At 39.6% G+C, this 26,627-nt stretch overlaps 1 protein-coding gene across 2 annotated transcripts; it reads left to right on the top strand.

Annotated features, from left to right (window-relative positions):
• Positions 1-301: 301 nt before the first annotated feature.
• Positions 302-26,627, top strand: AFG3L2 (AFG3 like matrix AAA peptidase subunit 2). 2 transcript variants are annotated; one of them, XM_056331871.1, is made up of 17 exons: positions 302-489; positions 5,054-5,153; positions 5,620-5,688; positions 7,114-7,229; positions 8,192-8,344; positions 10,528-10,602; positions 12,141-12,262; positions 14,492-14,765; positions 15,333-15,470; positions 18,619-18,772; positions 19,287-19,394; positions 19,565-19,690; positions 20,734-20,844; positions 21,480-21,595; positions 22,544-22,744; positions 24,361-24,555; positions 25,622-26,627. In XM_056331871.1, exons 1-17 carry the CDS (start codon positions 367-369, stop codon positions 25,862-25,864), a joined length of 2,424 nt encoding a protein of 807 aa, XP_056187846.1. In that variant the 5' UTR covers positions 302-366; the 3' UTR covers positions 25,865-26,627. The 2 variants fall into 2 exon arrangements, with proteins under 2 accessions (XP_056187846.1, XP_056187845.1); XM_056331870.1 differs by having other exon boundaries at positions 12,138-12,262.

Below are 26,627 nucleotides of genomic sequence, written 5' to 3'. Positions count from 1 at the left end.
TCCCCGGGCTCGCAGCCCGCCCGGCAGCGGGGATGCCCGCCCTCCTTAGCGGCATCGCGTCGCGCCGCGCCTGCCGCACGCCTCGACCGGGCTGCCGCGGCCTGCCGCCGTCCCGGCCGCCCCCTCAGCGCGGTGCCGCCGCGGCCGTGCCGCTGGGGGGCGTGGCCAGGAGAAGTGAAGGGAGCTGCGCGAGGGCGGGCCGCCGCCGCGGGGCAGGGCCTGCGGGAGGGGGCGGGGCTCGGAGGGGTCCTTCGGGCGTTGAGGACGCGCACGCAGCAGCGTGATGACGTCAGACGTCGCAGGGGGGGGTGGGCTGACGGCGGCGCGGGGCAGTGGACGCGGTGGGCCGAAGCTGCCGCTTGGGCCATGGCGCACCGGTACCTGCTGCTGACGCGGGGCAGCTGCCGGCGCCGGGGCCTCCCCGGGGTCCTGCTGCAACAGCTGCTCTGCGGAAGGGGCTTGCTGGGGGCGAGGCCCTGCCTGGCGCAGGTGAGGAGCCGGGCGTAGGCCCTGCCGGCCGCCCCCCCGGCGGTTGGCCGCTGACACGGGGAGAGGGGGGCGAGGGAGGGTCTCTGCTGCCGTGCTGACGCGCGGGGCCGCCCCGCCGCTGCCCGTGGCTCCAGGCCGGGGGAAGGCGCCCCGCTGCCCGGGGTCGAGGACCCCTCGCTGCTCCCCGCGGCCTTCCCCGGCTCGTTCTTATCCCCGTCGGCGGAGGCGGCACCACGGGTGCCCGCCCTCCCGGGGAGCGAGCGCCGGCGGATGGGCGCGAGTGCGGCGCCTCCCGGGCTGGCCGCGGCAGCCGGGCGCCGTGCGGGAGCCCCGCGGGCACTGCGGGCTTCTTCGGCTGTGGCGGCACCCGATAGCCGCTGAAGCACCCCTCCGGTGTTGCCGGGTTCCCAGCCGGTTTGCAGGTGCCGGTTGCTCAGAAGCACCTCCGCTGCATTTCCAGGGTGACGGCCGGGGCAGGGCGGCCGTGGCGGCCGCAGACGGCGGCGGGGCTGTGGCCTGAGCGAGTGGTTTGGGAGTTTGGGTTGTCAGTGAGCGCAACGGTAACGTGCCGAGAAAGGGAAGGCGAGTGGTCGGTTGTTTGGATTCTGGGCTTGCGCGGTGCATTAGCGGTATGGATATGAACTTAATATTCTAGTATTAACTCATAAATCATGACGGCTGGTTATTCATTCTTAGTTAAATGGTTTAGACCAGCGGTCCTCAAACTTTTTAACCAGGGGGCCGGCACACGGATGAAGTGGCAGGCAGCCATCTGCGGCTGCTTGGTTTCCCCCCGCAACCCCCGGCGGGGTTCTGTAAATACCGGGGGCCATATTCAGCCCACGCGTGGGCTCTAGTTTGAGGACCCCTGGTTTAGACTGTCAGCTGTATGATGAGATGTGTATTACCTTTGTTGTCAACCCCAATATATCGGAGGTGTGACAGACGTATGCTATTGCTTGGGGAAAGGGAATTGTTTAATTCCTGCACCTCTCAATTGCATCATTTTTCTGTAGTTTTTGTGGTGAAGAATTGCGCCTTTGTAGGTATGACAGTGATCACTAGGATAGTGATAATTGTGAGATGAATACTTTTTAAGAATGCTAGTAACTTAGTCCTGAGTATAAACATGTGTTTTGTTTTTAATGATTAATTTGTAGGTTTGTTTGGTCGGAGATGAACATCATGACAACAATAACTAAAGCACGGTCAGAAGTACTGCTAATCTGTCATGAAGCTAATTCTCATTTCTGTCAAAATTTAAGCAGGTCTTATTTGAAATGGAATGTAGGAATTATGAAGGGAACTTTGTATTCATTGTAGCGTGGGGGGGGGTGTATAGGAAGCAAAACAAGGACCTTTGCTTCCATAAAAGCCTCTCTATTTTTTTCTTAAAAAAACACACACCTATGTGAGTAACTTGCATTTAGATTTCTTTATTGGCTTTCTGTCTTCAACCCCCAACATGCTCTTACTTAGTATTTTCGTGAGTGCTAGATAATTAAGACTTCTGGCTTCCTCTTATTTTATTTTGTTTGGGACTTCTTTATGGATAAACCCGTGAACTTGTAACTTTCTGGAATTAATGCATTCTTGGTCTTTTGCTTACACAATTAAGTGGATTTTCTGTTCTTGCCTTGTGTAGCCTCAGGTCTTAAAAATGGATTATGGTTACAAAGTTTTTGTAAAGTCAGTAGTTCTGCTTATTTAAAATCATCTGTTATATTTAATATTGGAATCATGGTGAACATGCTTCCTCTGTATTACAGATCCTGGGTTTATGCTACACTCTGGAGTAGTAACAGTTTCTGTGTTACTTTAACTGCAAAACTGACCTTTGTGTACTTTGCTTATCCTGAACTTGTATTTAAAAAGAAGTCTTGATTTTTAGGAAGCTGTCACAAGGTTTGCCTAAAAAAATAAAGAACTAGATAGGTTTTTTGCTTTATGTGCTGTGACAGTTCTTTCATCTCTGACAGAGAGAAGCTGGACAGAGTTTCTTGGTAGCTAACCTAAACCAGCATCCAGCAAAAATGTGCTTTGTTTGCTTTTCCCTCTGCTTAGGCAGTGGGTGTGCTAAAGCTTGCTGTGTCATTCCCATTGCCAGCTAACCTAGGGACAGGCCCTGTATCGGGATCAATATGATCAGTTTTCATGCTGGGGACTTAGAGTCCAAAAAATAAAAAAAACTAACCCCAAGCAGTTGTTATCAGTGTAGTATGGTTCTAATAACTTTTGCATTTGTGGAATGCTATGGTGAAAAGAAGCTGTGTGTTTCAGTAGATTGACTCACCTAGATCTGTCGGCAGCATAAAAGCACACCTCCCAGCCTCAGGCAGGTGATTTATTGAGCCATGAAGTCAGTTCTTGTTTCTCATAAAGCAACTTGAAAACACTCAGCATTCTGCATGTTAACTTGACAAGTGACTGTCTTTATTCATGGATCTGTAGAGACAATCCAGCAACAAACCAGTTGCGTTATTCAGGTCTGCCGCAAAGCTCTATCTGCTTACCCTTCTCTCTGTTCTTCTCTGCCCTGCCCTTCCCCAGCCCAATTAAACTATAACTTAGTTCTGTAATAAACCCATGCTGGTCTAGCTGAGCCAGGCAATTGGATTTGGCTTACTTAAACTTTTATTTTAAATGTGAGCAGTTGCTTTATTTCAGTTGGAGCAAAGGTTTTTCAATATGCTTGCCCTTTAAAAATAAAAAAGGTAATCTGAGCTTGCTGAATAACTAACTCCCAAACTTCTTGGTGTTTAGGAGACCTGTGACGTAAAAGAGAAGCCGGTGTTACTGGATGTGTCTTTGAGCTTTATATGTTGATGCAGCGTTCATTACCTGTTTGTATTTAAATTACAGATGGGTTGTTGGTCTATGGCAAGCTCTTCTTGTTTTATTGCCCACATAAATGTATCCCACTTATCTTAAAAGCTGTTTCTAGGAGCACAGATGCAGTTGCTAGCGTTGGAAGTCAGCATACTGGACCTAGTAGCTATTCTCCAGGTTAACTGCTCTCCAGATTCTGCACTGCATATACTTTTTCATGATTGGTAAAATATATTCTTGGATTTTCAGTATCAGGCTTTGCTCATAGACATGCAGTGGCACAAAATAATGGCTTTATTGAGCAGCCTAATAATTCTCAGCTCGGTCTATAGCAAAAGCAAGCAAGGATGTTTTGGTATTCTTCTTGGTTCCAGTAGGTGGAACTAGATGCTTGCTCAGAATAAGTCTAATGTATTTCATCATTTGATAAGGGCTGAAAGGTGAAGCCCGGACAGAAGGCTTCAGGAGAGTTAGCATACAGTTACTGATATGTCAACATTCCTAGGGTAGTCTTAGCATGTAATCTAGTATCCTAAAGGTTTATGTAATATGCAAAAATAGGTTTTGTCTACAACCACTATAACGAAATTGCTATCAAGATGCTAACGTTGAGCTTTCTTTCACAGATAACAGTCCTAGATGCATGTTTGCTGTCTTGCATTGATACCTGGAGTTGTGTTTCCAGGGCCTGTTGTTTTCTGGTTTTCAGTTGTTTGGGGTGGTTTAGTTTTTTAACTATTTATCTGGCTTGTAAGGTAAATAGCTTCTACTCAAAATGAACAGAAGGAGATGGAGTGCCACTATGAGGCAAAAGGGAATGGAGGCAGAGAGTCAGTCAGTCAGTGGGGAAATCTTGGTTTTCTGTTTTTTTTCTTAGAAGCACTGGGAGAGCTTAGGAAGGGGATAAGTTGGGATTTTATCTAAAGTACATCCTTCTTGAAGAAAGGGGGTTTGATTTCTCTGTAATAAAATTGCAGTTTACTCTGTGTTTAGATATTCAGGTACGATACCAAGAGTTTTCTTAAGGGTTAATCTTATTTATATTTCCTTCATTGCATTTAAATGGCGAATAAAAGTAAACAACTAGCCTTAGAACAAGGTTCGATAGACTTGGCTTTGTGTTTTTTAACTGGATCTCTACCTATGTAGGGGTTTAGGTCTCCTTTTTGAACTGGCATTCCTCCTCTGTGTTGGTTTCTTAGCTGGATGTAAGCATTATCTGCTATATCACTTTCTTTTGGATTCAAGCAGACCTTTCATATTCAGAAGTTAAAGGTTCTTAACTATTTGGAAAAAGTTGCAGTTCTTTAATAAAACATAATTCAGTACTGTGTGGATCATGCTTATACAATCACAGTGTTGCACTTAAGTGTCATTCAGCTGGTATTATGAAATATTTCCCATAGGTTCGGTGCGTAGGTATTTAATGCTCATAGCTTGTAGTGTTTCCTGCTTTATTTTTCTATTTTAATAAAGAATGTTATGTTGGTATGTAAAATGAAATTCTGTTCTTGACAAATAGAATAAACACTTCCTTACTGTAGAAATTACTCATTTGATTGAGACTTCCTTTTCCGTTGTTGTGTTATGCTCCGGTCCACAACAGTTACTATGAAGTCTGTTGTAAAGTTCCTGCTGTAAGGTAACTTCTAACTTGTTTCAGTTCAGGAGTGAGAGAGCCTGAAGATTTTTGTGGTACCTTCATGTTGTCTTATCTTTGTTTTTCATCTTTCAGCTCTGTGAAAAAGTTACCAGTGGCGTTTCTACTGACAGAAGTACTGTCTTGGCAAGTGTAATTGCAGCTTGCAGAAGGCTTTTCTCTCAGCCTCCCAAAGGTGATTATAACTTTGATCAGTGAAGCGAAGCAGACTGTGTACTCCTTGCTGAGGACTGCAATTGTGTGCCATTTAGCTCTGTTGTCTGTGGGGATGTAAGTTGTTGTACTAACCAGCCATTAATATTGAAGTGGAACATTGATTTATGGGATCTTTAGGCACTATTAAAGAACGGCTCTGGTTTGCTCAGCTTCAGGCTGTGCAGTGCAGTTTTCTGTTGAACTAAGTCTTTCTGGTTTAAAGGATGCCTTTACTTCAGGTTATTAAATACATTTGGTATTTTCTTGTCAACAGTAGTAGATTTATTTATGGAAACCTGGTAGAGCTCTTCAGCAAAACCAGTTTTGCAGTCTGTGTGTTGCTAGCTGCTGTGCTGTTGTATATGTTCAGTTTGTGACTACTGAAGTGTAACGACAGAATTGTAAACTAAAAAACAATTATGAGCTCTTTAACTTTTTCTTAATAGGATTTGAAAAATATTTTCCCAATGGGAAGAAAGCTAATGGAACTAAAAGTACAGCTGGAGAAACAAAAGGTACAAAAAGCTGCTTGGTTTCAGTTCTCTTTTGTGGAATGTGTATTCATTAAATTAGATTTTGGCATAACATTGTGGGTTTGTTTTTCAGGGAAGATGTTTCTGTACCAGCTTAGTTCAAAATTGCAAATTTATAGCTTTTTGTTATTTTGCTTTCTATCATGTGCGTCTTCTGGAATAACATTTTCTCTTGAGCTTCTGTTGGTATGCTGTCCTTAAATTCTTGTTTTAGTATTTCTTATCGGTTGACATTAGTCGTGCATTCAGGAATTCTCTGTTTATAGTTCTCAGCTTTTCCTGTAGCAAGCTAAAATATGCATTTTGTTATGTGGAATAACCAAGCTGTCATTCTAGTTGAGGATCCAGAATGCACTTTTCAGCCAGAATCAACCATGGAGTCAGTCGGCTGCTTGAAAGAGGAGTTAGTAGTGGCAGTGCTGGGAGGGGTGGGAATCCGGAAATTATTAGCAAATAACAGCCACTCTGTTGTATCAGAAATCTATATGACACATCATCCAAGGAGAAGGAGGGGCAGCATCCCTGTGAGTCTCTTATGAGAGCAGTAATAGGAGCAGCCGTTCTCCTTTCACTAGGTCTCGAATGATAAAATCTAGTGTCACACCTGGATACCCAAACTACCAAGCTCTTGAAAGAGGCAGGGTTGGAAGGAGTGTTCGTTCGTGTTGTGCTCTGTCTTGCCCTTGAGTATGTTGACAAATGACATTATGCTACACCATGCAGGGATCTTGTGAGTTGGATGAATAGAAGAATGATTAAGATGAACTCCTCAGCTGTAGTTGGCTGTTGCTATGCTGTGCTTGTCTCTAGAACATTAAGAAGGGATGGCAACCTGTGATATTGATAAACCCTGAGCTTTGAGTGCCATAGTGTGACTGGAGGGGTGAATTATGGGAGAAGGAAATGTTACTTAGAGCTTATGGATTTCTTAAAAAACCAAAACACACACATCCCCCAAAACACCTGTGTGTGTGTGTGTGTGTGCACATACACCTCCTAACCAACAAAAAGCCCCACCAATCCCACCTTCCCAACTCCCAATAAAATGCTTAGAATAATCTTGCGTGTCTTGGATCAATGCAGCAGAAATAAGTTTCACGTGGTCTCCACAACAGGATTCTCTTTATATTTGGGACATTTTTCAGTTCTTGATGCCCAAATATCATCTGTTACATAATTAACTCTATTTTGGTCATACCTGCGTGAGATAGTTGTGTCTCTGTCAGTTAATGCGCTATATATCTGTTTTTCTATGGAAAATGCAGTTTCTCATATCTTTTAATTATTGTAGCGTTGCAAATGAGTTCATTTTTCAGAACAAATCTTTAATTTTAGATCTAATAAAAATTAGCATAAGATTGGTGTAAGATGCAAAGATTTTGGGGTTTTTTGTTTTATTTCTGTTAGAAGCAAAGCAAGCTAGCGCCCGACAGCCTAGTGGGACTAGTAGCGGAGGAGGTGGCGGTGGTGGAAAAAAAGGTGGCAAGAAAGAAGAAACTAACTGGTGGACCAGATTACAGAAGGTGTGGATTTTAAAATATGTTTCTTTATGGTAGTAACTGTTACAGAATCATAGAACAGCCCAGGTTGCAAGGGACCTCAAAAGATCATCTGACTTGTCTTGTCCCCATAAAGTAACCTTGCATGGTTTTTGCTTTTTAGGGCTATGTTCTGATTGCTTAAGTGCCCTTTAAGCCTCCTGTGCCTAGTATTTCATAGTAACTGGCTCTAGGTGGCTCCCAACTCAGTGCCTTTCATAAACAACTGTTTTCTATGTACCTTCAGAGGCATTCAGCTCTGGTTCAGGAAGATTAATGGCATTTTAAGTTATACGAATATGGTTACTAGTAGTTAGTATTCTTATAGTGGAACCTCAGACCTTTAAAGGCTTCGTATTTTGTTTCAGAATGTCAATTTGTAAAACTTGCTGACAACAGTGCTAGTTAAATGTAGTTTACTGTTAGCCATTCTGACCTTAATGGGATACTTATGTAAGTTTCATTTTGAAATTTGTATTTACTTATAGCACAAAGGTGATAGCACCTGGCAGTTCAAGAATAGAAAGAATATTTTTCTGGGTTTACTTGGTGTGCATTTTTTTCCTTCTTCCTGGGTTTTTCCTATTAGTTTTTTCCTTTATTTTTGCCAGTCTTGCATGTAGTGCTGGAGGGCAGTGAAAATTGTTTTGGAATGAAGGGAGAAAGCTCATATAACAGATAGCAAAACTTTTTAAAAAAAGTTCATAGATCAAAACTCTTCAATTCTTACTTGTGAAACACTTGAATATTTTCTATTAATGCTGTAATTCCTCAGTTACATCTGAAATTACTGAAGCATGTTCATACAACAAAATACTGCTTCATTTGACATGTTTTAACCTTGAAGGCAGGGAATAGAATCCAGAAATATATGCTAGAACCTGTTCTATGTTTACTGTGTTACATAATCTAAAACTATTTTTTTTTTTCCCCCCTCCATTTCCTAGGGTGACATTCCATGGGATGTCAGGGAGTTTCGGATGTATGTAGTGGGAAGTTCTTTTTTCTGGACAATGGTGGTATATTACTTCTTCTTCAGGGTCCCTGGGAGAGAAATCACCTGGAAAGACTTTGTCAATAACTACCTTTCTAAAGGAGTGGTGAGTAGTGAGGGGAATCAAAATGAAAAATCAGTGCACTGAAGACGCTTGTTTCTGCCTCCCTGCTTATGCTTGTATTCGTGTATCTGTGGAGTGAGAACTGGCTTGAGTAACTTTTGAAGGAGAAAGGGATTTGCTTCATCTTAATCAGTTCCTTGATCTAATGTTCTGGGTGGCTGTGTGAAGATTTATGTCATTTCAAGAGATGAAACGGAACAAGCAGCTCAGGATGGAGCTTCTTTTTGTATAGCTCGTGTAGATGTTTGAAGGGACAGTGTAACCACAGTTTTTCAGGATATGGTTTTATAGTACAGGTAAGCTGACCTAATGATTTAAGCAGGCATGCCAGCTGCCTTTAGAAGAAACTTAGACCTAACTTTAAGTACTTCCATGACCCCACCCCCCTGAAGAAGATGATAAAGTTTTCTGCATGTTTCATGCCTTAAATGAGTTCCTCAGCAAATCTGAGGAGCAGCAGTGTGAACAGAAATGTGGGGTTGGGGAATGGAAGAATTCCTTCAAGGACAGTAAATTGACATAACTGTGTTTTAAAATAGCCTCCTTTAAATGTTTTCTCCTCTTCTTCTGTTCTCCTTACCTGGAGCCACTACTGGAGCAATCAATTTTATCACTGATGTCCTATCTCTCTGTAGAACTTGGCAGCTTCCCAGACTTGGAGTAATAGGTTGGTGATGCCCTGAAGTTCAGGAGATCCAAGTGTCTTACACAGGCCTCTTCCACTTCAGGAGCCACTAGTTCTTGGCTCTGTTACCTCCCTGTTCATAGTCTTGCCTGCAGGTTAGGAAAACATCGGCTTGCTTCCTCCTTTGGGTTTCAGACCTGGGATTTTGTGTTAACAGCATGCTTCCCACCCCTCTGCTACTTAAATGGGTTGTTTCTTACCTTTCTTTGTCTTGTGGATCTATGCAGAGCTGCTCCGTATGCTTTTCCGCTTTTGCCTAGACTGTGTCTTACAGTCCTGTTCTTAATTGACAGTTATGCATACATAGTGTGAAAAAACCTTACTGGTTATATTTGTTGTGAAGCAGTAAGACACTAACTCAGTCAAAAGGTTAGTTTAGCTGTTACAGTGAACAAAGCCTGAAGTCTTGTTGCAGAAAGGCATTATGAAAGTGGGTTGTTGCACAAAACCAAGTCTCTTGGGTCTTTGTAATATGTATTCTGGATATTCAGATAAGCTAAATATGTAGCTATCAAATGGTGTTGGTTGCTGTGGTGGTGGCCAGTTAATGGGGAGCGTTACTGGAGTGAGGTGCTTTTCAAAACAGAGATGTTCAGGTAGTTTTGCATGAAGTCAGGCTAGATCTATGGTTGCTTCTTAGCTCATGGTGTGCAGCAATTATGTCAGAAATGGCCACATGTAATGAGTTCAGGGAAACAACCTTACCAAGCCTGTGTACAACTCGGGCCCAACTTGTAGAGCCATAGGTAGTTTATTTAAAGACACTGAAACAAGTTATTTTATGGAAAGAAGAAAAAATGGAAAGAAACTCTAGTTCTCTTCTGAAGAGACCCAGTCAAATTCAAGAAACTAACCATTTGAGGAGACTTCTATCAAAAATACCCCAAAAACTTAATAGTATGTATCTGCAATCCTGCAGCTCAAGTCTTGATTTTAGTTTACATGGTATCTGTTACCTCAACTAAATTCTTCTTTATCTAATTGATGTTACTGTGTTTTATGTGGTAGCACAGGAAGTCTTTTATATTTGGGAAAACAATTGTAAGAACAGTTAAGATTTTCCTCATTTTGTTCACTTTGGTCTGTTTTGGAAGCTGCAATAAGAGTTTGAAGAGATGTGATCTGTTGCTTTTGGTGTTTGACCATTGAAATAGTTGAGTATTGTTTAACTATTTCACTGTACCTGTGATTTGAGCTGAGGTGTGCACTGGGTTTTTTCTTGAAGGGTATGAGGTTATCCTTTCAATCTAAATTCTAATGTGCCAATATTCCTTGCTTACTGATTACATACATGATGCCTCATGCCATTCCTAATGTCAAACTGTAGATTGTGGAACCATCCTGATCTACAACATTATTCTTATTCTCCTTACTGGAAAACAGAGTAGGTTTGTATTTGGTATATGTAGCTCTTGGCTGTGACAAAAGTGCAGTGACTATACTCTTAACGCATCACAAATTTTGTTCTTTCCTCCTACAGGTGGACAGACTTGAAGTGGTGAACAAGCGCTTTGTTAGAGTGATCTTTGTTTCAGGAAAATCCCCTCATGAATGGGTAAACACTTCTAATACATACATGTGAGACATTAGAAACAGCAAAGCAATCTTTTTATAAGTAAGGTTTGATGCATAAAACTTTGGTATGTAGCAAAAATCTTACTGTTATATTATCCTGTATTGTGTGGTTTTCACTTTTCTGTACCAATTGTTTTGCCACAGATATCTTTAAACTATGGCAAGTAGTTTGTTTCCAGCACTATGCTCTTAATACAGATAGGCAAACAGGAAGAGTGAGAAATTACTGAAGGTCCTGTATTTTTAACTCCTGTTTTCCAGCTACTCAAGAAAACCCAAGAGTTAACTGTACATACTTTTGGATCTTTTCTCTTCCAGACTGCTTTTAGCCAGTTATTTGAGAAAATCAAGATAAATGTTTAAATTTGTCTCTTTTTGATACTGTAGTCTCTAAAACCAAGCTGAGAGCTCTAATTCTTGAGAAAAGTACTTATTTCAGGGAGTTACTTTTCTAGCAGCACAGTGAGGAACAAACAGATGCAAGTGAAAGCTCTCCAAAGAATAATACTCAGTGGCAGGGACCTATTTTAAAAAACAAACAAAACCCATAAAACAACAACCACCAAAAAAGCTCACCCAAACAACAACAACAAAAAAAACCACCCCAAAACTTATATGTGGAAAATCTAGGAGAAGCATTAGAGAAACTTTACCAGGTTACCACTTCCTAGGTGGTGGAGTGGTGTTTTCGTTTTTTTTGGTGGTTTGTTTTTTTTTTTTTAGCTGACTTTCTGAAACAAGGTCTGCAAGTCCCTCTGGGGTACAGTGAAATCTGCAGCAATTACTTCATCAGTGGGCTTCAGTGTGACTTATTTATACACCTACTCTTTAGCCCACATACCACTAGTTGCCATAGTTTCTCAATCAGCTAATACTTAGGACTACTTATGTTTTTTTCGTTTTTCAATGTTAGGGTAAGTAGGGGCAGGTCATGGTGCAAAAGGGGAGATGTTTTTGAAAAACTGAATCTTAGCACCGTTTGAAAGTAATGTCTGGATTTAAAGTAATGTCTGGATTTTTTTGTGGTGTATGATATAAGTTCATGCTGTCTTTTGTGAAGACAGCTAACTTTAAAGCTAACATGGACTCCAAAAGTCAAGAATAGCCTTAATCAGAAAAGCTGAGATCTTCAAGTAAAACAGTAAGTTGTATGGCTGCTGTGTTTGCTTGTTCAGTGGCCTGTATTATTCTGACTGCATGGTGTCCTTCTAAAGATGTGTTTACCTACTCCCCTTCTGTTTGTTCCTGGAGAAAATGCCAGGGTTTCAAGCTGTTTAAAGTGCTCCAAAACTATTTGGTGTATGGTCTCTGTAGAAGCAATGACAGATAGTGTGTTCAGGTTGGTAGGCCTTACATTTATTGTGTGCATCTTACATCAGTTACACATTTACAAGACAACTTAAACGTGGTCCGAATCTATTCTGAGAATTGCTTGTGTATGTGTTAGAAGTTGGCTTGTAATGAAGCTGCAATAAGATAGGGCACTTTGTGGTGATCTCTGCTTTTTTTTTATAGCAGTACGTCTGGTTTAATATTGGTAGTGTGGACACTTTTGAACGGAATCTTGAATCTGTGCAGCAGGATCTGGGAATAGAAGTGGAGAACAGATTGCCTGTAGTCTACTCAACAGAGAGTGATGGGTAAGAAGTTGCTTTAAAAAAAGTCTGTTAAAAAATGTCTACAGTAGGAAAATAGACTTGTAATACATGCACCTTATGCTTCACTAGGTGGCAGCATTATCAGAATAACAATCATCTTGGCTTTGTTTTTGAATGTAACTGTAACAGGAGCTGTTCTGTACTCGCTCTGTGTAGAAATCCATATCCTCTTGCCCTAAATATAGCTGGTTATTACATAAATGTTTGTTTACAAGTTAGTCCTTCCTTCATTTAAGCCCTTCCTCCAAGTGACTTGTACTAGAGCAGGAGTCAGCCAGACAGTAGTAGAGTTCCAGGGATGGCACTCATGCAGACTTCTGAACAAACAAAATGTGTCATAGAACTACAGTATGTTGACTGAGATGTAACAGGCACTAATTTCTGCCCATAAATTCAGCAGAAGTCAAATTCTGTGGCCTTGCAAAAAGGCAAAAAATTGGTGGTTAAATAAATCACACTATCCTGCCTGTTAGCAGGAACTAAAGATGCATCATGCTTTTAATCTCTAATTGGCTAAGAAAAATAGTACTGATGTTGGATTTATGGCTTTGTTGCTTCTCTAGTAGAGAATAATGGCTACAGTTCTAGATTTGTGTTCTTTGTAGTAGTCTTTTGTAGCTGAGATTTATTGACCTGGATTCTAGAGGACAGTAGAAATGCTTCTCCGATGTCGTTTTCCAAATGGCTTAGAAGGCAGATGTAATCTTGTATCCCAAGAACAGATTTCTTCATCCAAGTAAGCAGTTGTAAAACTACTTCTGCTGGGTGTCTGTGAAATAGGTTTTTCTACCATCAGAAAATTCAGCTTTGGGTGTAGTAGTTCGTATAACTAATGAAAAAGGTTAATTGGCTGCCTCTCTTGTGTTTTCATTCTTGATACTGTGGTATGTGTTTCAGTTTTTGGGGATGGAGGGGAAAGTTTTGTTTTTCTGCCATGTCTTTTTTCCAAGCTGCTGCTGCCTGGGTTTTTTGGTGGCAGCAGGAAGAAGTAGCCTTAACTCTGGACCATCCTGCAACTTGAGATAGAGGTTTTCTGTTCCCTGTTCTTCTACAAACTCTCTGCCTTGATTCTCTGTTTCTGTCTAACAGGGCATGCTTTTAAGGATGGTCTGTCAATAAACCTGCTGAGCCCTTGTTTAAACAAATTTGGGGAAAAAAATTAGAGGACAGGGCAACACGATGCTTGTGCGAAGAGGCTGCATGTCAGCCTGAGGCTTCTCACAACAGAGTGGGGAAAGTATGTTAGTTCCTATGCCACCTTGAACCTCGTGCAAATCTCTTACTTGCTGAACCCATTTCTGACCAGTCTCTGGCCTTTTCCTCCTCAGTGTCTGTTCTTCATATAATATGTTGCCTGTAACTTCTTGCTCTGCCCAAGAAATGCCACAGGAAGCAGAAGAGAGTAGCAGCAGGATAGGGGAAAATCCTTTTTACCTTCATTCCAGATGTGCAGAATATCAGTAAAGCCTGGAAATCCTGTGCTTGCTTACAGTAGTGCTTCTTTTCAGCATTTTGTTTTTGCTGAGTGCTGACAGAACCTCTTGTGAGCTGTTTGTTCCCTGAAGGTCTTGGCACAGATTTTCCTGAGCTGTGCTGAGATGCTATGATAATGAGGACTGCATTACTACTAGTGTTCTTGGCTTGTACAGAGCTGTGCTAGAAAGCTGGAAAACAACAAAAAACCCATTCTGTAGCCTTGGGGAAGGTAAATAAAGACAATGAAAGAAGAAAATGTAAAAATTTAAAGACCTAAAGGAAGAAGAGTGAGTATGTATTTTTGGAGAGAAAATTCTGCTTGAAGTTGTAGATACATCAATTATATGCTTCCTAATGCAACTCATTTGGGGAATATAACCATTTGCATAACTAGTCCTATGGACTGTGAAGGGCACGGGAAATGAGCTACTTCTGTATACTAGGTAACGCAGTTTTCCTCTGTAAAACGAATAATTGCCACTTGATGTGATACGTTACTTGATGTAAACATTTGTCCTGGTTTCAGCTGGGATATAGTTAATTTTCTTCCTAGTAGCTGGTATAGTGCTGTGTTTTGGGTTTAGGGTCATTAATGTTAAACCATGACAACATTACAAGTTAATAGAGTTAGTCATCAGTGTGTTCACTTATGATGGAACCAACATTTTATACATGTGCAGTAGTGGATTCCTGTAATATATGTGGTTTTCTGCTTTGTTTGGTTTTTCCCCACAGATCGTTTCTCCTGAGTTTGCTGCCTACAATCCTGATTATTGGTTCTTTACTGTACACATTAAGAAGAGGTCCTGCAGGCTTAGGTCGAGCAGGGCGTGGAATGGGTGGACTTTTCAGTGTGGGTGAAACTACAGCCAAAGTCCTTAAGGATGAAATAGATGTTAAATTCAAAGATGTAGCTGGCTGTGAGGAGGCCAAATTAGAGATAATGGAGTTTGTTAATTTTCTGAAAAATCCCAAGCAATATGAGGATCTGGGAGCAAAAATTCCAAAGGTAAGGGAATGATGACTTAGCACGTAAAGTATTTATTCTTTTGGTAGACCTTAGTATTCTAAATTGTGCTAGGAATCTTTACACGTGCAATGCTTTCCAGCTGCTTTCTTCTGACCGTCAGGAAAAAAAAAAAAGGCATTAAGTGTCAACAGTGTAACTGTGGTGCCAGTTGCCTTGTGGAATACTTGATCTGTTCACATGGGTCAGAAATCATATGTAGTGTGCACGTGTACCATTGTTCTTACATTTAATTGTGACAAAATTGCCTTTTGGCAGTGCTGTTGTGGGAGCCCACCAGGTGACACCTTTTTTTTTTTTTTGTGTCAGTCAGAGAAAACACTATTCCTATAAATCTAAGACAGCATGGCAATGTTGTATCTATTTTTTTTTCCCCTTTTTCTGGTTTAAATAAGAGATTAATCTTCAGTTTTCCTTGCACGATTTTGGCTGTGGTGGAGGAAGAGCCAGTGGGCTCAACATCATAACATGTAGATCTTTTAAGCAAGATATTTCATAGGCTTATATTACGTTTTCTTCATGAGGAAAATACACTTGTTTCTCTTGCAGGGTGCAATTCTGACAGGTCCTCCAGGTACTGGGAAAACACTTCTAGCTAAAGCTACAGCTGGAGAAGCTAATGTACCATTTATTACAGTCAACGGCTCAGAGTTCTTAGAGATGTTTGTTGGTGTGGGTCCAGCTCGAGTAAGTTTTTGGCCTTGCTTTTGTTGTTTCGGTGTTGGTTGTTGAAAGGACATTTGTCAGTGTTGGGAGGCAAACAGTTTGATTACAGCTGAAGTTCTTTCATCTATGCAGATTACTTACAAGTGATGCCAGAAACATGTCTAAACTCAAGAATCATAGATGCACCTTTCATAAAAAGAACTAATGTAGTTCAGTATCTGGTTGCAGGCCATTGGGACCCTAAGGGTTCACCTCTTTGCAGGAACTTAAGTAAACAGAACAGAGCTCTCCAAGCTTTTCTCTGAAGTACATTTACTAGCTGGGTCAGAAATACGTAGCTTATTTGACTACTGGCATGGAAAAGTCTCCTGCTCTAAACCATTCCTATTTCTTTGAAGAACTTTTATTCTTTTTGTAGTTTGAGTCTTAGACATAAATAGTTGTCTAGGACACTCAAATTTGTGGTTGAAATAGGCTTCCAAGGGTCATGGAACTAATTGATTTTCTTTTTTTTTTTTTTTAGATCAGATGATTTAAATAACTAAATATGTCTGACATTATTTTTGTGCTTTTCTGCACTAACTCTCTGAAAATAGCTCATTAAAAACATACTAAGTGGTATAAACAAGTTATTGATAGTATTTTACAGACAAGGCAGGTAACAAAAAATGTTCTTCATAATGTCCAAACTTCTATGCCATTTCCACCAGCTCATACCTTTCCCAAACTCCAACCATCTTGTATTAAGCCTTAAAAAGTCTACTGCAAGGTGACACGGTTTTGGAAAACTGAAGATTTGTTTGCAACAGATGCTGTGAACAGACTTAATGAAGTGTACTGTCATTTTTACTTCTGTTTAAAAACTAATTCCGCTAGCATGAAATGGAAATGCTTCAGTGTCTCAATTTGGATTTGAAATTTCACAGGGAATGGCTTTTCCCAGATACACATGTGGGTTTATGTCCTGTGAAAATTCACAGGAAAACTAATTTTGACTGGAGTTCTTTAAAGCCCTGAAAAACAGCAGTTTCTGAATTTGTTAGAGGTTGTCATATAAACTTTCCAAGACTTGGTCCTTAGTTTCATAGCTGTGTGTGCATATGCCTCTTGCAAGCCTAAGTCATCATCTTTCTGATGGTCTTTTATGGGATTTCCAGTAATATAGGTAGGAAAAGATAAGTGAAGCCAGGTAATTTTGGGTCTTCTGAAAAGACAAAAGGGAAGGGGGGTGTGGGACACGCAGGTAGGCACAGGGCTTGGAACTGAGAAAATAACAGAAGCTGTTCAGAATGTTAAATGCAGAAGCTGGTTGAGAGTGGAGGCTTCAATGAGGATGCAGGGGGAGACAGGAAATGTGTAAGGAAGTTGGCAAAAGGAGCAGCTATGGAGGGGAGAGCGTATAGATGGAGAGTGGGGAAATAGATGCAGAAATGGGTAACAGGGTAAAAAAAACCAGGGATGGTGACTGAAAAAAGTGACTGTTTGTAAGCCAGAGGGTGTGGAGATGGTGGTCATGCATGTACGATCAGTGGGAGTTGAAAAAGGGAGCATGCAGTGTAGGAGGGACTTTACTGAGAAAGGGTAAGAAACAAAACTCATCCGATCCTCTGGGAAAGTGTTATATACCCTGAAATAATAATGGTACACGAACTACATTGTTGTTAGTTGTCAGTGCATACCTGAAATGCCCCATAGCAAAGTGACTTAACCTTTTCCTACTGCTCTATGTAGATGATTAGCAGCTTTTACTACCCAGTGAAATCTGTTGACATAACAGTTGCTGCTTTGGCTATGAATCGAAGTTTCAGCACAGTCAATTTCTGATGCCTGTAGAAAACATGAGTGCATTAGTTTCATTTCCTGTGAATTTAGTAAATAAGATAGTCGTTAATGATGCTAAAGAGATTATTTGTAAATTGGGATGTGCTAGAATTAAAACTGCTTACATAGCCTTGGTTCCTTTGGTGTGTTTTTTAGTGTATATGCATTACAGTAATTTTTAGTTCTGTTCCTTCTGAAAAATAGTTTATTTCTGGATCTCTGTCTCTTTCTGGTCAAAAGATAGTTCACTTTAAACATCTGACACACTTATGTATGTTAATGCTTTAGTCTCGGCACACAAATCAGAGTGACTGTAGTAGTGTACTGTCTGAAGTTTGCATCTCTTCACAGCTGCTGTATACATTGTCATCAGAGAAGCCTTCTCTGTTTCCATCTCTAACGTACAAATTAAAGCTCTGAGCTGCATATGATTCTCACTTGGGTCGAAATTCTTCCATAATGTTTCACTTCCTGTTTGCTCCAGTTAAGATTCCTCAGTTGGAGATCTGTTAGCTCACTGAACTGGTTTTAATGAGGTCCTTCTGATATATTTGCAAGCAGGGTAACATTGTAATGTTGCATCTTAAAGGCAATCACATCGTGCTATAACTTCTGTAGTAGAATTTAATAGGTAGTATCTTACTTAAAATCTGAAAGCCTAAAAACATTTTCAAGTGTTTGCTCATGTCTTGGCCATTTTTTCCCACAATTATAGAAGTTAATTTAACTTCTGAATAAATATCTGAAGTGAATTCAGTTTTCCTAGCCTGTGTAATGGAGAGACAGGGTGGCTAAGGGTCAATATTTATAACAGCATACTGTTCAATGGTAAGCACTTGTAAGTAGGTGTTAAGCTCACTGTAGCTGCTATATCACCCTGTTCTAACTGCAGAAAACAGATTTGTATTTCCTTGGTATGAAGAGCGACTGTGGTAGCATGCCAGTTCACATTCCAGTTCTGCTTGTAATACTGTGCATTAAAGAAAAGCTTAAAAGAGAAATCTTGCTTTAAATCTTTGAAGTTTGGAGGCTCTGAACTTGAAGATATAACCACTTTTCCTGAATAACTGAAATACTTCTTAAAGCTGTTGTTTAATGTTCTTCTTAATTTATGGCTTGAAAGGATTTGTGAGCCGATGGGCCTCTGCACTTGTGATTCTTGCTGAGCAGCAGCTACAGTGTAACTTACCATTGCCTTGAGAGCTGGCTGGAGGCTTTGGAACACCGATTAACCACCATACTCAATTATAGTGATAGTGTTACTGATGCACCTCTTCCCTCTCCTACCCACTTACCAACCTGAACAATTGCAAACCGATCTGATACATACTCTTTTTCTCCTGTTAAGGTGAGAGACTTATTTGCCCTTGCTCGTAAAAATGCCCCGTGCATTCTCTTCATTGATGAAATAGACGCAGTAGGAAGGAAGAGAGGAAGGGGCAACTTTGGAGGACAAAGTGAACAAGAGAACACACTTAATCAGCTTTTAGTAGAAATGGATGGTAAGTTTTCCATGTCTAAGATATGGTTTCTAGCTTAAACATAAATTGATTTTGTTTCTTTGCTTTCTAAAATGAAGAATGGTGACTCATTTTGTTGCAGCTTGGTGTTTTGCTAAAATTTATTCAGAAAAAAGAACAATCGTTCTGTGTCTGATAACTGTCATAGTTGGATAGGCCAAAAAAATTCTTTGCATGAGACTAGTCTGTCTGTAAAAAATAGAGCTGGCCATGCTGGTTCTGCAATTTCCTGAGCAGTTAATCTATTATTGCGTTTTGAAGATAAAGCAGGATTTGATATAGTACTTCACAAAGCAGAGCCCAAAGCCATTTTTTTGCTTGTTATGAAAAGCTGGACAATGCTCTAATAAATGGAAGTATTTTCAGCTTTAAGACCATTTGTTTGAACTGTCATTTCTTATGTGGCCCTGTAAAGTGGACAGGTTTTTTATTTCTATTTTATTTTTTCATGGAAATTGTTTACACAGATTTTTCTTTATTACATTTTTTTCAACAGGTTTTAATACAACCACAAATGTAGTCATTTTGGCAGGTACTAACAGACCAGATATTTTAGACCCTGCTCTAATGAGACCAGGACGCTTTGACAGGCAGATTTACATAGGTAAGTTTTATCTGCATCGCTGTATACTTCTGCATTTGTAGAATACCACTGAGGTTACTGCAGATATTTACATATGTAACTTCTTTGCAGACATTCAATTAAAATAGATGTGTGTGTATATATATACATATGTGTGTGAAAAGTAAAAGCATACTACTTTCATTTTAAAGGACCCCCAGATATAAAAGGAAGAGCATCTATTTTCAAAGTTCACCTTAGACCTCTGAAATTAGACACTGTCTTAAATAAAGATAACCTAGCAAGAAAACTTGCATCACTAACACCTGGTTTTTCTGGTAAGTGATTCCTAACGCTACTGTTCTTCTCCATTTACTATATAAGATGTAGATATTTTATTTCCCTACTACTTCTGGTTTTCTTGCACTTGATGTTCTGGATGGCACTCCTACTTGATTTTATTGTATTTACTGGTACAGCATGAAATTCTCTTAGCCTGTTTAAGCAAGTAGGAGATATCTCTAAGTTTTGTCTGCCTCAATCAGGATGACATACCAGGCAGTTTTTTTCTGTTGTCAGCAAAAGCAATCCAGAGAGTTTTGATTGCTATCACTTGTTTGTGTATTCTTCCTTTTAATGCATTTGTTGCGTTCTTTGAACACTACTAGAGAAGACCTGGGTTTTATGTGCATATTCTGGAGTGGGATTTCTGTTTCCGCATGTAAAAACTTCTCCCTGGAAAATGTACTGTAACCATGTGTTGAATTAGGAACGGATGTGAGAACTTTGCTTACTGGCTTGTAATTTAATCCTTTCAAAATCCCAGCAGTTGAATTCCTCACGGCTTTCGTGGTCTATATAAAACTGGTTTTCTGAGGTCTGATTGTCAATGCTTCTGGCACCTACAGTGATGATGTCTAAACTAAGTTATCTCAGTATCATTGCTACAAATAATGCTAATAAGAAGTGGGTGGCTTGAAACCAGTAATGTCAAAGGATATCCTCTAGAGATACATCAAGGTCTGAGCTATACTGGACCCATATATAGGAAATCTGCTATTTTTGCTAAATATGTACTAGTTTAAATATAGTCTGTTGCAGACAGAAAACTTAGTAGGATATATCAAACAAGTACTTCACTGGTAACAAGCTGTTTGGTAGCTGTCTACCTGAGAAAAATCCTAAAGCCTGTAACCGTAGTATGTGTATTTGAATATCTATTAAAGAATTATGCTATGTCTAATAAATTATTTTAGAGCACATTACTCTTAATTTTCAACTCTGTAAGAATTGCAGAAAAGTAATACGAAGGCTATCGTCAAGCTAGACTGAGAGAAAATTGTTGAAAATTGTCAGTAATTCATGCCTTGTCTGCTTTTAGGTGCTGATATTGCTAATGTTTGTAATGAAGCTGCTTTAATTGCTGCAAGGCATCTCTCAGATGCTATAAACCAAAAGCATTTTGAGCAAGCAATTGAAAGAGTTATTGGAGGTAGGTAAATCACGTCAATTGTTTCTCAAAACTTTTAATATGTCGAGCAACTTCCTTTTCATATATATGTGTGTGTATACATATATATATATATATATAAAAAAAATTCTCCATACTTGGAGTCTTTCTCCTGTTCTTCAAGGCTGTATTTTTCTTTTCTGTCCTAAAGACAGCCTAGACTTAGAAAAGTGATATCCTGTTTATGTTTCTGACTTCTGTAATGGAGAAAGGGGTACAGAAAGAAATTGCATCAGGATGCTTTTCTGATTTCTTCTAAATGGCAAGAGGAATAGCTGTTTGGATTTAGCAATGCTTCTAACTGCTGTTAGCCTGAAATAGTCTAGAACACTATTTTATTTTTTTAAAGTGCAAATGTTTTGTTTTGTTGTTTGAATATTCTTAAGAGCTTATACTCTAAAACCAGAAAATCTAATCAAGGACAAGGTTACAGTAAAACCTGGAATATACAGATTTCTAAAACTTGCAAGTTTTGGGTTGATTCTTTTTTTAAACTTTTTCAGTAGATGTATACATGGCATCTTAAGTATTGCTCACCATCTTTCTCAATGAGGTAAGGGATTTCAGTGGAGAAAGGTATGTCTGAAACTAGTAATAATCAAATTTATTTTATAAAGGTTTGGAAAAGAAAACTCAAGTACTGCAACCAGAGGAGAAAAAGACAGTAGCGTATCACGAGGCAGGGCATGCAGTTGCAGGATGGTTTTTGGAACATGCTGACCCACTCTTAAAGGTAAAGAAAACAAATTTGAACTAGTGATTTAACAGTAACATGGAGAGCATCTTTTCTCTTTTTTTTTTTCCTCTCCCTGAATGTTGAGAGTGTGTTAAAATATGTAATCTCGCAAAAGGTACTGTAAGCATATAAACTTTAAAGTGCTTTCTTGGTTCACTTCTAGCTTTCTTAATTGTTTCGAGTTAACTGTTAAAGGGTTTGTAGTATAAATGTTCTTGGAAAGGATCTTCCTATTGAGTCTGCTTGCCTTGATAGCTTTTTCCCTGAGGCTTTTAGTACAGATCAATGGCTTAAGTTAATCTTATCAGGTTATGCAGGTAGATGTCTCTTCAGGAATATAACTATAAAAATCATTATATAGAGGGCAATTTTAGTTTCAGTTTGCTTTTTGGATGCACAGCGTGACAAGCTGAAGATAAAGAAAAAAGCACCCCGATCTCCCAAACTTGCTTTAACATTCGTAATTTTGCTTGGCTGTGTTCATAATCTTGTGTGACTTTCAAGCTTAAAATTACTCTTGTGCAATTTACTGCTGGAAGGGCATTAATAAATGCAGAAACTCCTCCCAACTGTTCAGAATGCTAGAGATGGAGAAATGCTCTCTCTGTCTGTTACAGAATACTTTAAGCCCCTAATATATAACTCTGAAAATTGTGGGTTTTCATTAGAAAACTTAGAAAATACCATACAGTCTTGGGAAAAGGTATGTGGTCTTACCTTTCTTTTCCAGATATCCTAGTAGTTATTATATCAATTTAGAGCTAGCCAGGGCTTTTAAGGATAAATCACAATGAGGGAAAACTGTAAATGGCAATCTATACCACACTCACCCTTGAGGTTTAATTCAGACATCGTTTCCATGTTAAAGCATTCTTCAGTTTGACTTAATTTTTATGGTTTTTAACACTATGTATGTAGTTCTAGCATTCTTGATTTTGATTGCAGGTATCTATTATCCCACGTGGTAAAGGACTGGGTTATGCTCAGTATTTACCCAAAGAACAGTATCTTTATACCAAAGAGCAGCTACTTGACAGAATGTGCATGACTCTGGGAGGACGTGTATCTGAGCAAATCTTCTTTGGAAGAATTACAACTGGTGCCCAAGATGACTTGAAAAAGGTGACCCAGAGTGCATATGCTCAGGTATGTGCTCAAGTGAGACTTTTTCTTACAGTTTTATCTACTGTTTAACACTAATGTGGTGAAATAATGCAATTTGATCAGGTATGTCCCTCAAAAACCTATTTCAAAAAATATTGCATGAATAAACATTATGCTGCTGTTGTGTAGAGATGCGGAGGACTCCAGTATTTTCTTACAGTTTTACAACAGAAGTCTATGCATTAGGCTTTGATTACTGTCCTACATCTGCCCACAGGAACATGTATGCTTCAGATGGATTCAAATCCATGTGGAAATTGTATACTTTTAAAATGGAATTTAGTGCACGGATTTGATCAGCTGATCCTGCTTTTACAATTGCCCAGTTTGAAGACATAATCTGGATTAATATGTGTAACTAAATCCAGAAAACCTTGTGTTTAAGTGCTATTTGCTGTCAGTTTACGCTGCTGAAATGGAGACATTAGTTTGTGTTTGTATCATATTAACTAGTGTAGATGAGTAATTTGAATTCTTATCAAGGTAATGACTCAGCTAAATGTAGCTATGTGCTACACAGGGGTGCATTATTCCACTTCCTGCATCAACACAAAAGATGGCATTTTATAAGACACAAGAGATAGTTTAGAGCATGCTTCTCTTCCCCTACACCACACTTATCCCTGTCCCCAAACCACACCCACTTGCTGGTCTCTGGTGTGCTTCTTGCTGCCCCAGTCTGGAAGTACATGTGCGATTAAGTCTTGTTAATGTTCATTTTGTGGGATCTTCAGTCACCTTTTGTTCAATTTTAAAATAAAATAAAAAAAATTCACATTAACCAGACATACTGTCTCCAGAGAGAATTGGAAGCTTAAATAAAAGTATTGAACTTAAGAATTCTTAAGGAAGCAGATTAAGATGCTTGGTTGTAATGCTGAGATCTCTTTGAATTCTGAATATTCTTTCATACCTGTGTTGATCTTGCAAGACCAAGCAGAGAAGCACTGCTTTAGTAACCATCAAACCTGATAGTAGCCATGGAGAGAATAAATAAATAGTAGTTGGAACTTGGTTCTGCCTCTGCTGGAGTAAAATGCAACTTGAAACAGCCACACATGAACAACTAGAGGAGTCAATATTCAGTGAGTCAAGCAAGATAAGAATCATTGTCACCTTTGTAGGGGAGTGTATTGGGATGAAGTATAGCATATGATAGGATAAAAATCTTCAAGATCCTCTACTTTAATACTTGGGTCAATTTATCCATATGGAAGAGTGGAATATGCTAGACTTGGGATGCGTTTTGAATTGGAAAAAAGCTTTTATTTCTGGGAAAGGGAAAGAGGTTTACTGCTTAGTGAAGGGTGAAAAGTTTTTCTGTAGTATCTTAGTATTTCAAGCGCAAAGCATTATGTACATCACAAGTAACCACCTTTAAATGCTGGTATTTGTGTTCTTCAATTTAATAGTTAAAACGTGAAAGTAAACTAAGGTACTTTAGGTAGACTGAGTTTTCAGGGGAGAGTTGGTTTTACAGGAAAAGACTGGGTCATAGCAAAACTACTTTCTTTCAGTTTTGTTTACTGTATTTTACATCAGCATACCCTAAAAATCTTACTTTCTCTGCTTTGTTTGAATTTTTCTTTTTTCTTCAGATTGTTCAGTTTGGTATGAATGAAAAAGTAGGACAGATTTCCTTTGATCTGCCTCGTCAAGGAGACATGGTATTAGAGAAACCTTACAGTGAGGCAACTGCCAGATTGATAGATGAAGAAGTGCGGTCACTAATTAATATTGCTTATGACAGAACCTTAAGTCTTCTGACTGAGAAGAAAGCAGAAGTGGAGAAGGTGAGCGTTACAGTATTTTTAGTCACCAAGTTCCAGCTGGCAAGCCAGAATCTGAATTGAACGGAATAGATTAAAAACAGTGCCTATGTCAGTATATGAGGAAGTTTGCTCAAAAACTGTTCAATGTCGTCTTAAGAGTGTGTCACGAGACTTAAGTAAATAGAAATCTCCTTTTGTGTTGGAACACCTCTAAGGTTCTCGTGAATATGGTCTAACATCCTTCCCCCTTTATGTGGAAAATACTAATTTGGAAAGTTGGAACAAAGAGTCTGCCTACTAAAGCAGGCTCTAGTAGATGTAATAGACTAGTATTAAAAAAATCTAAACATGAAATACTAGGACTCCAATTCATTAGGCTAAAAGAAGCTCTCTAAGAAGAGAAGTAGATATAACTTTCCTTCTCTGAATTCCTTTTGAATGTCAAATAAAAATCTCTTTCTACCACCGTCCTTCCCTGCTCCCTGGCTACTTGTGATCTGCCTCACTGCAGCAGAGACTTACCCTTGTACATATTCTCTTCCTCTGTGCTAGAAGGCCTGATACAGAAAAAGGATAATTTTCTAGGGTAGGCATCTGATAAGTTTCCTGACAAGATGATGAGTTTGTATGGATTCTGTAAATGACAGTGTAGTAGGTCACCATCCCAAAAAAGATCACTGAATATGGTTTGTGCTGATCAATGTGCTCAGTGACCCAAGAAAGTTACTACACAAGTGTAGTTTTTGTATTGTAAGCATTGGTATTTTATGGTGCTCTTTAGCTTGTAACACAGCAACAGCCCTGTCGAACCACGTGGTTTGATGGGAAGGGAATGCTTGTTTTCATCTATGGCTTCGTGTCTTGCATCAAGAGCATTTTGGCCACAGTGAAAGACTGCTGTTCTGAAGCAACAGTAACAGCAGTAGTGGCACATAGGGGGGGCACTTTGCCAGATCTTTAAAGTAGGATTTAAAAAAAAAATTGTATTTTTGCTACCTAGATGCTCACAGGAGAGCAAAATCATGTATTAAGTGAACTCTGAGCAACCTGTTTGAATTTGTTGTGACATAAGTTACTGCTATTGCAGGTTGCCTTACGACTACTGGAGAAAGAAGTGCTTGATAAAAGTGATATGCTAGACCTGCTTGGCCCGAGACCGTTTGCAGAAAAGTCTACTTATGAGGAGTTTGTTGAAGGCACAGGAAGTTTGGATGAGGATACTTCACTACCAGAAGGCCTTAAAGACTGGAACAAAGAGCGTGAAAAAGAGAAAGAAGAGACAACAGATGAACAGGTTGCTAGGCAGATCAGAGGAGGGATGCCATTTTAACTGCAAAGTGTGTGGTGATGTTGACTTGCACTCTGGAAGAGAAACAAACTCACCTGGTTTGTACTTCAAATAAAAAAAAATATTTATTCAACCAAACTGTATTAGGGATGGGTGGAAGAGTGATCTCTTGTGATAAGGATATTCAGCTCCCAATTTACATATGTGATATCATCAGTTCACTGGTAAAAGATGATCATCTTTCATTTGTCAACTGAAGAAACATACGTTGGATTTGAGCTGCAGTGGAATGCCAGAACCGAGCCTCTCAAACTTTGAAACACTTCAGATTCATGCATAAACTTTGTGGCACTAATCTCTTTTTTTAAAAAAAATGTATGTAAGCTTACAAAAATTAGAGGTTTTCTGATTATTCATCTAAAGTATACCTGTATGTGACCTGTTTCCAGAAAAAAACGCACAAAGTGCATTGTTGAATGCTTAGCCAAAAGTCTGGTCTTAAAAATTACTAGCTTTGCAAAACTATTGGCTCTTTCATCTGACCCTTTTCCCCTCCACTCTTCATTTTGATTTCTGGGAGGAGTTTTATCTACAGAGAACTTCCATGTAAGTTGACAGTGAAACTGGACACCCACTTAAGTATCTTAAAATGTACTCATGGTTCAGTGTCTTTAAGACTGAAACTCAGTTTGGCTCCTGCAGTTTCTTAGTCAGTTTTTTTACAGAGTTCTGTAAGATATTGAATGTATGAATGTGTTGTGTAAATACAGTTTGAGTCAATAAAATCAGTACTTTTCTGAACAAA

This window comes from Falco biarmicus, chromosome 3 (assembly GCF_023638135.1).
Source record: "Falco biarmicus isolate bFalBia1 chromosome 3, bFalBia1.pri, whole genome shotgun sequence".
In the NCBI taxonomy this organism is placed as follows: domain Eukaryota; kingdom Metazoa; phylum Chordata; class Aves; order Falconiformes; family Falconidae; genus Falco; species Falco biarmicus.
Note: the sequence above shows the minus strand (reverse complement) of the source record. Positions and strands in the feature narration are given on the sequence as shown.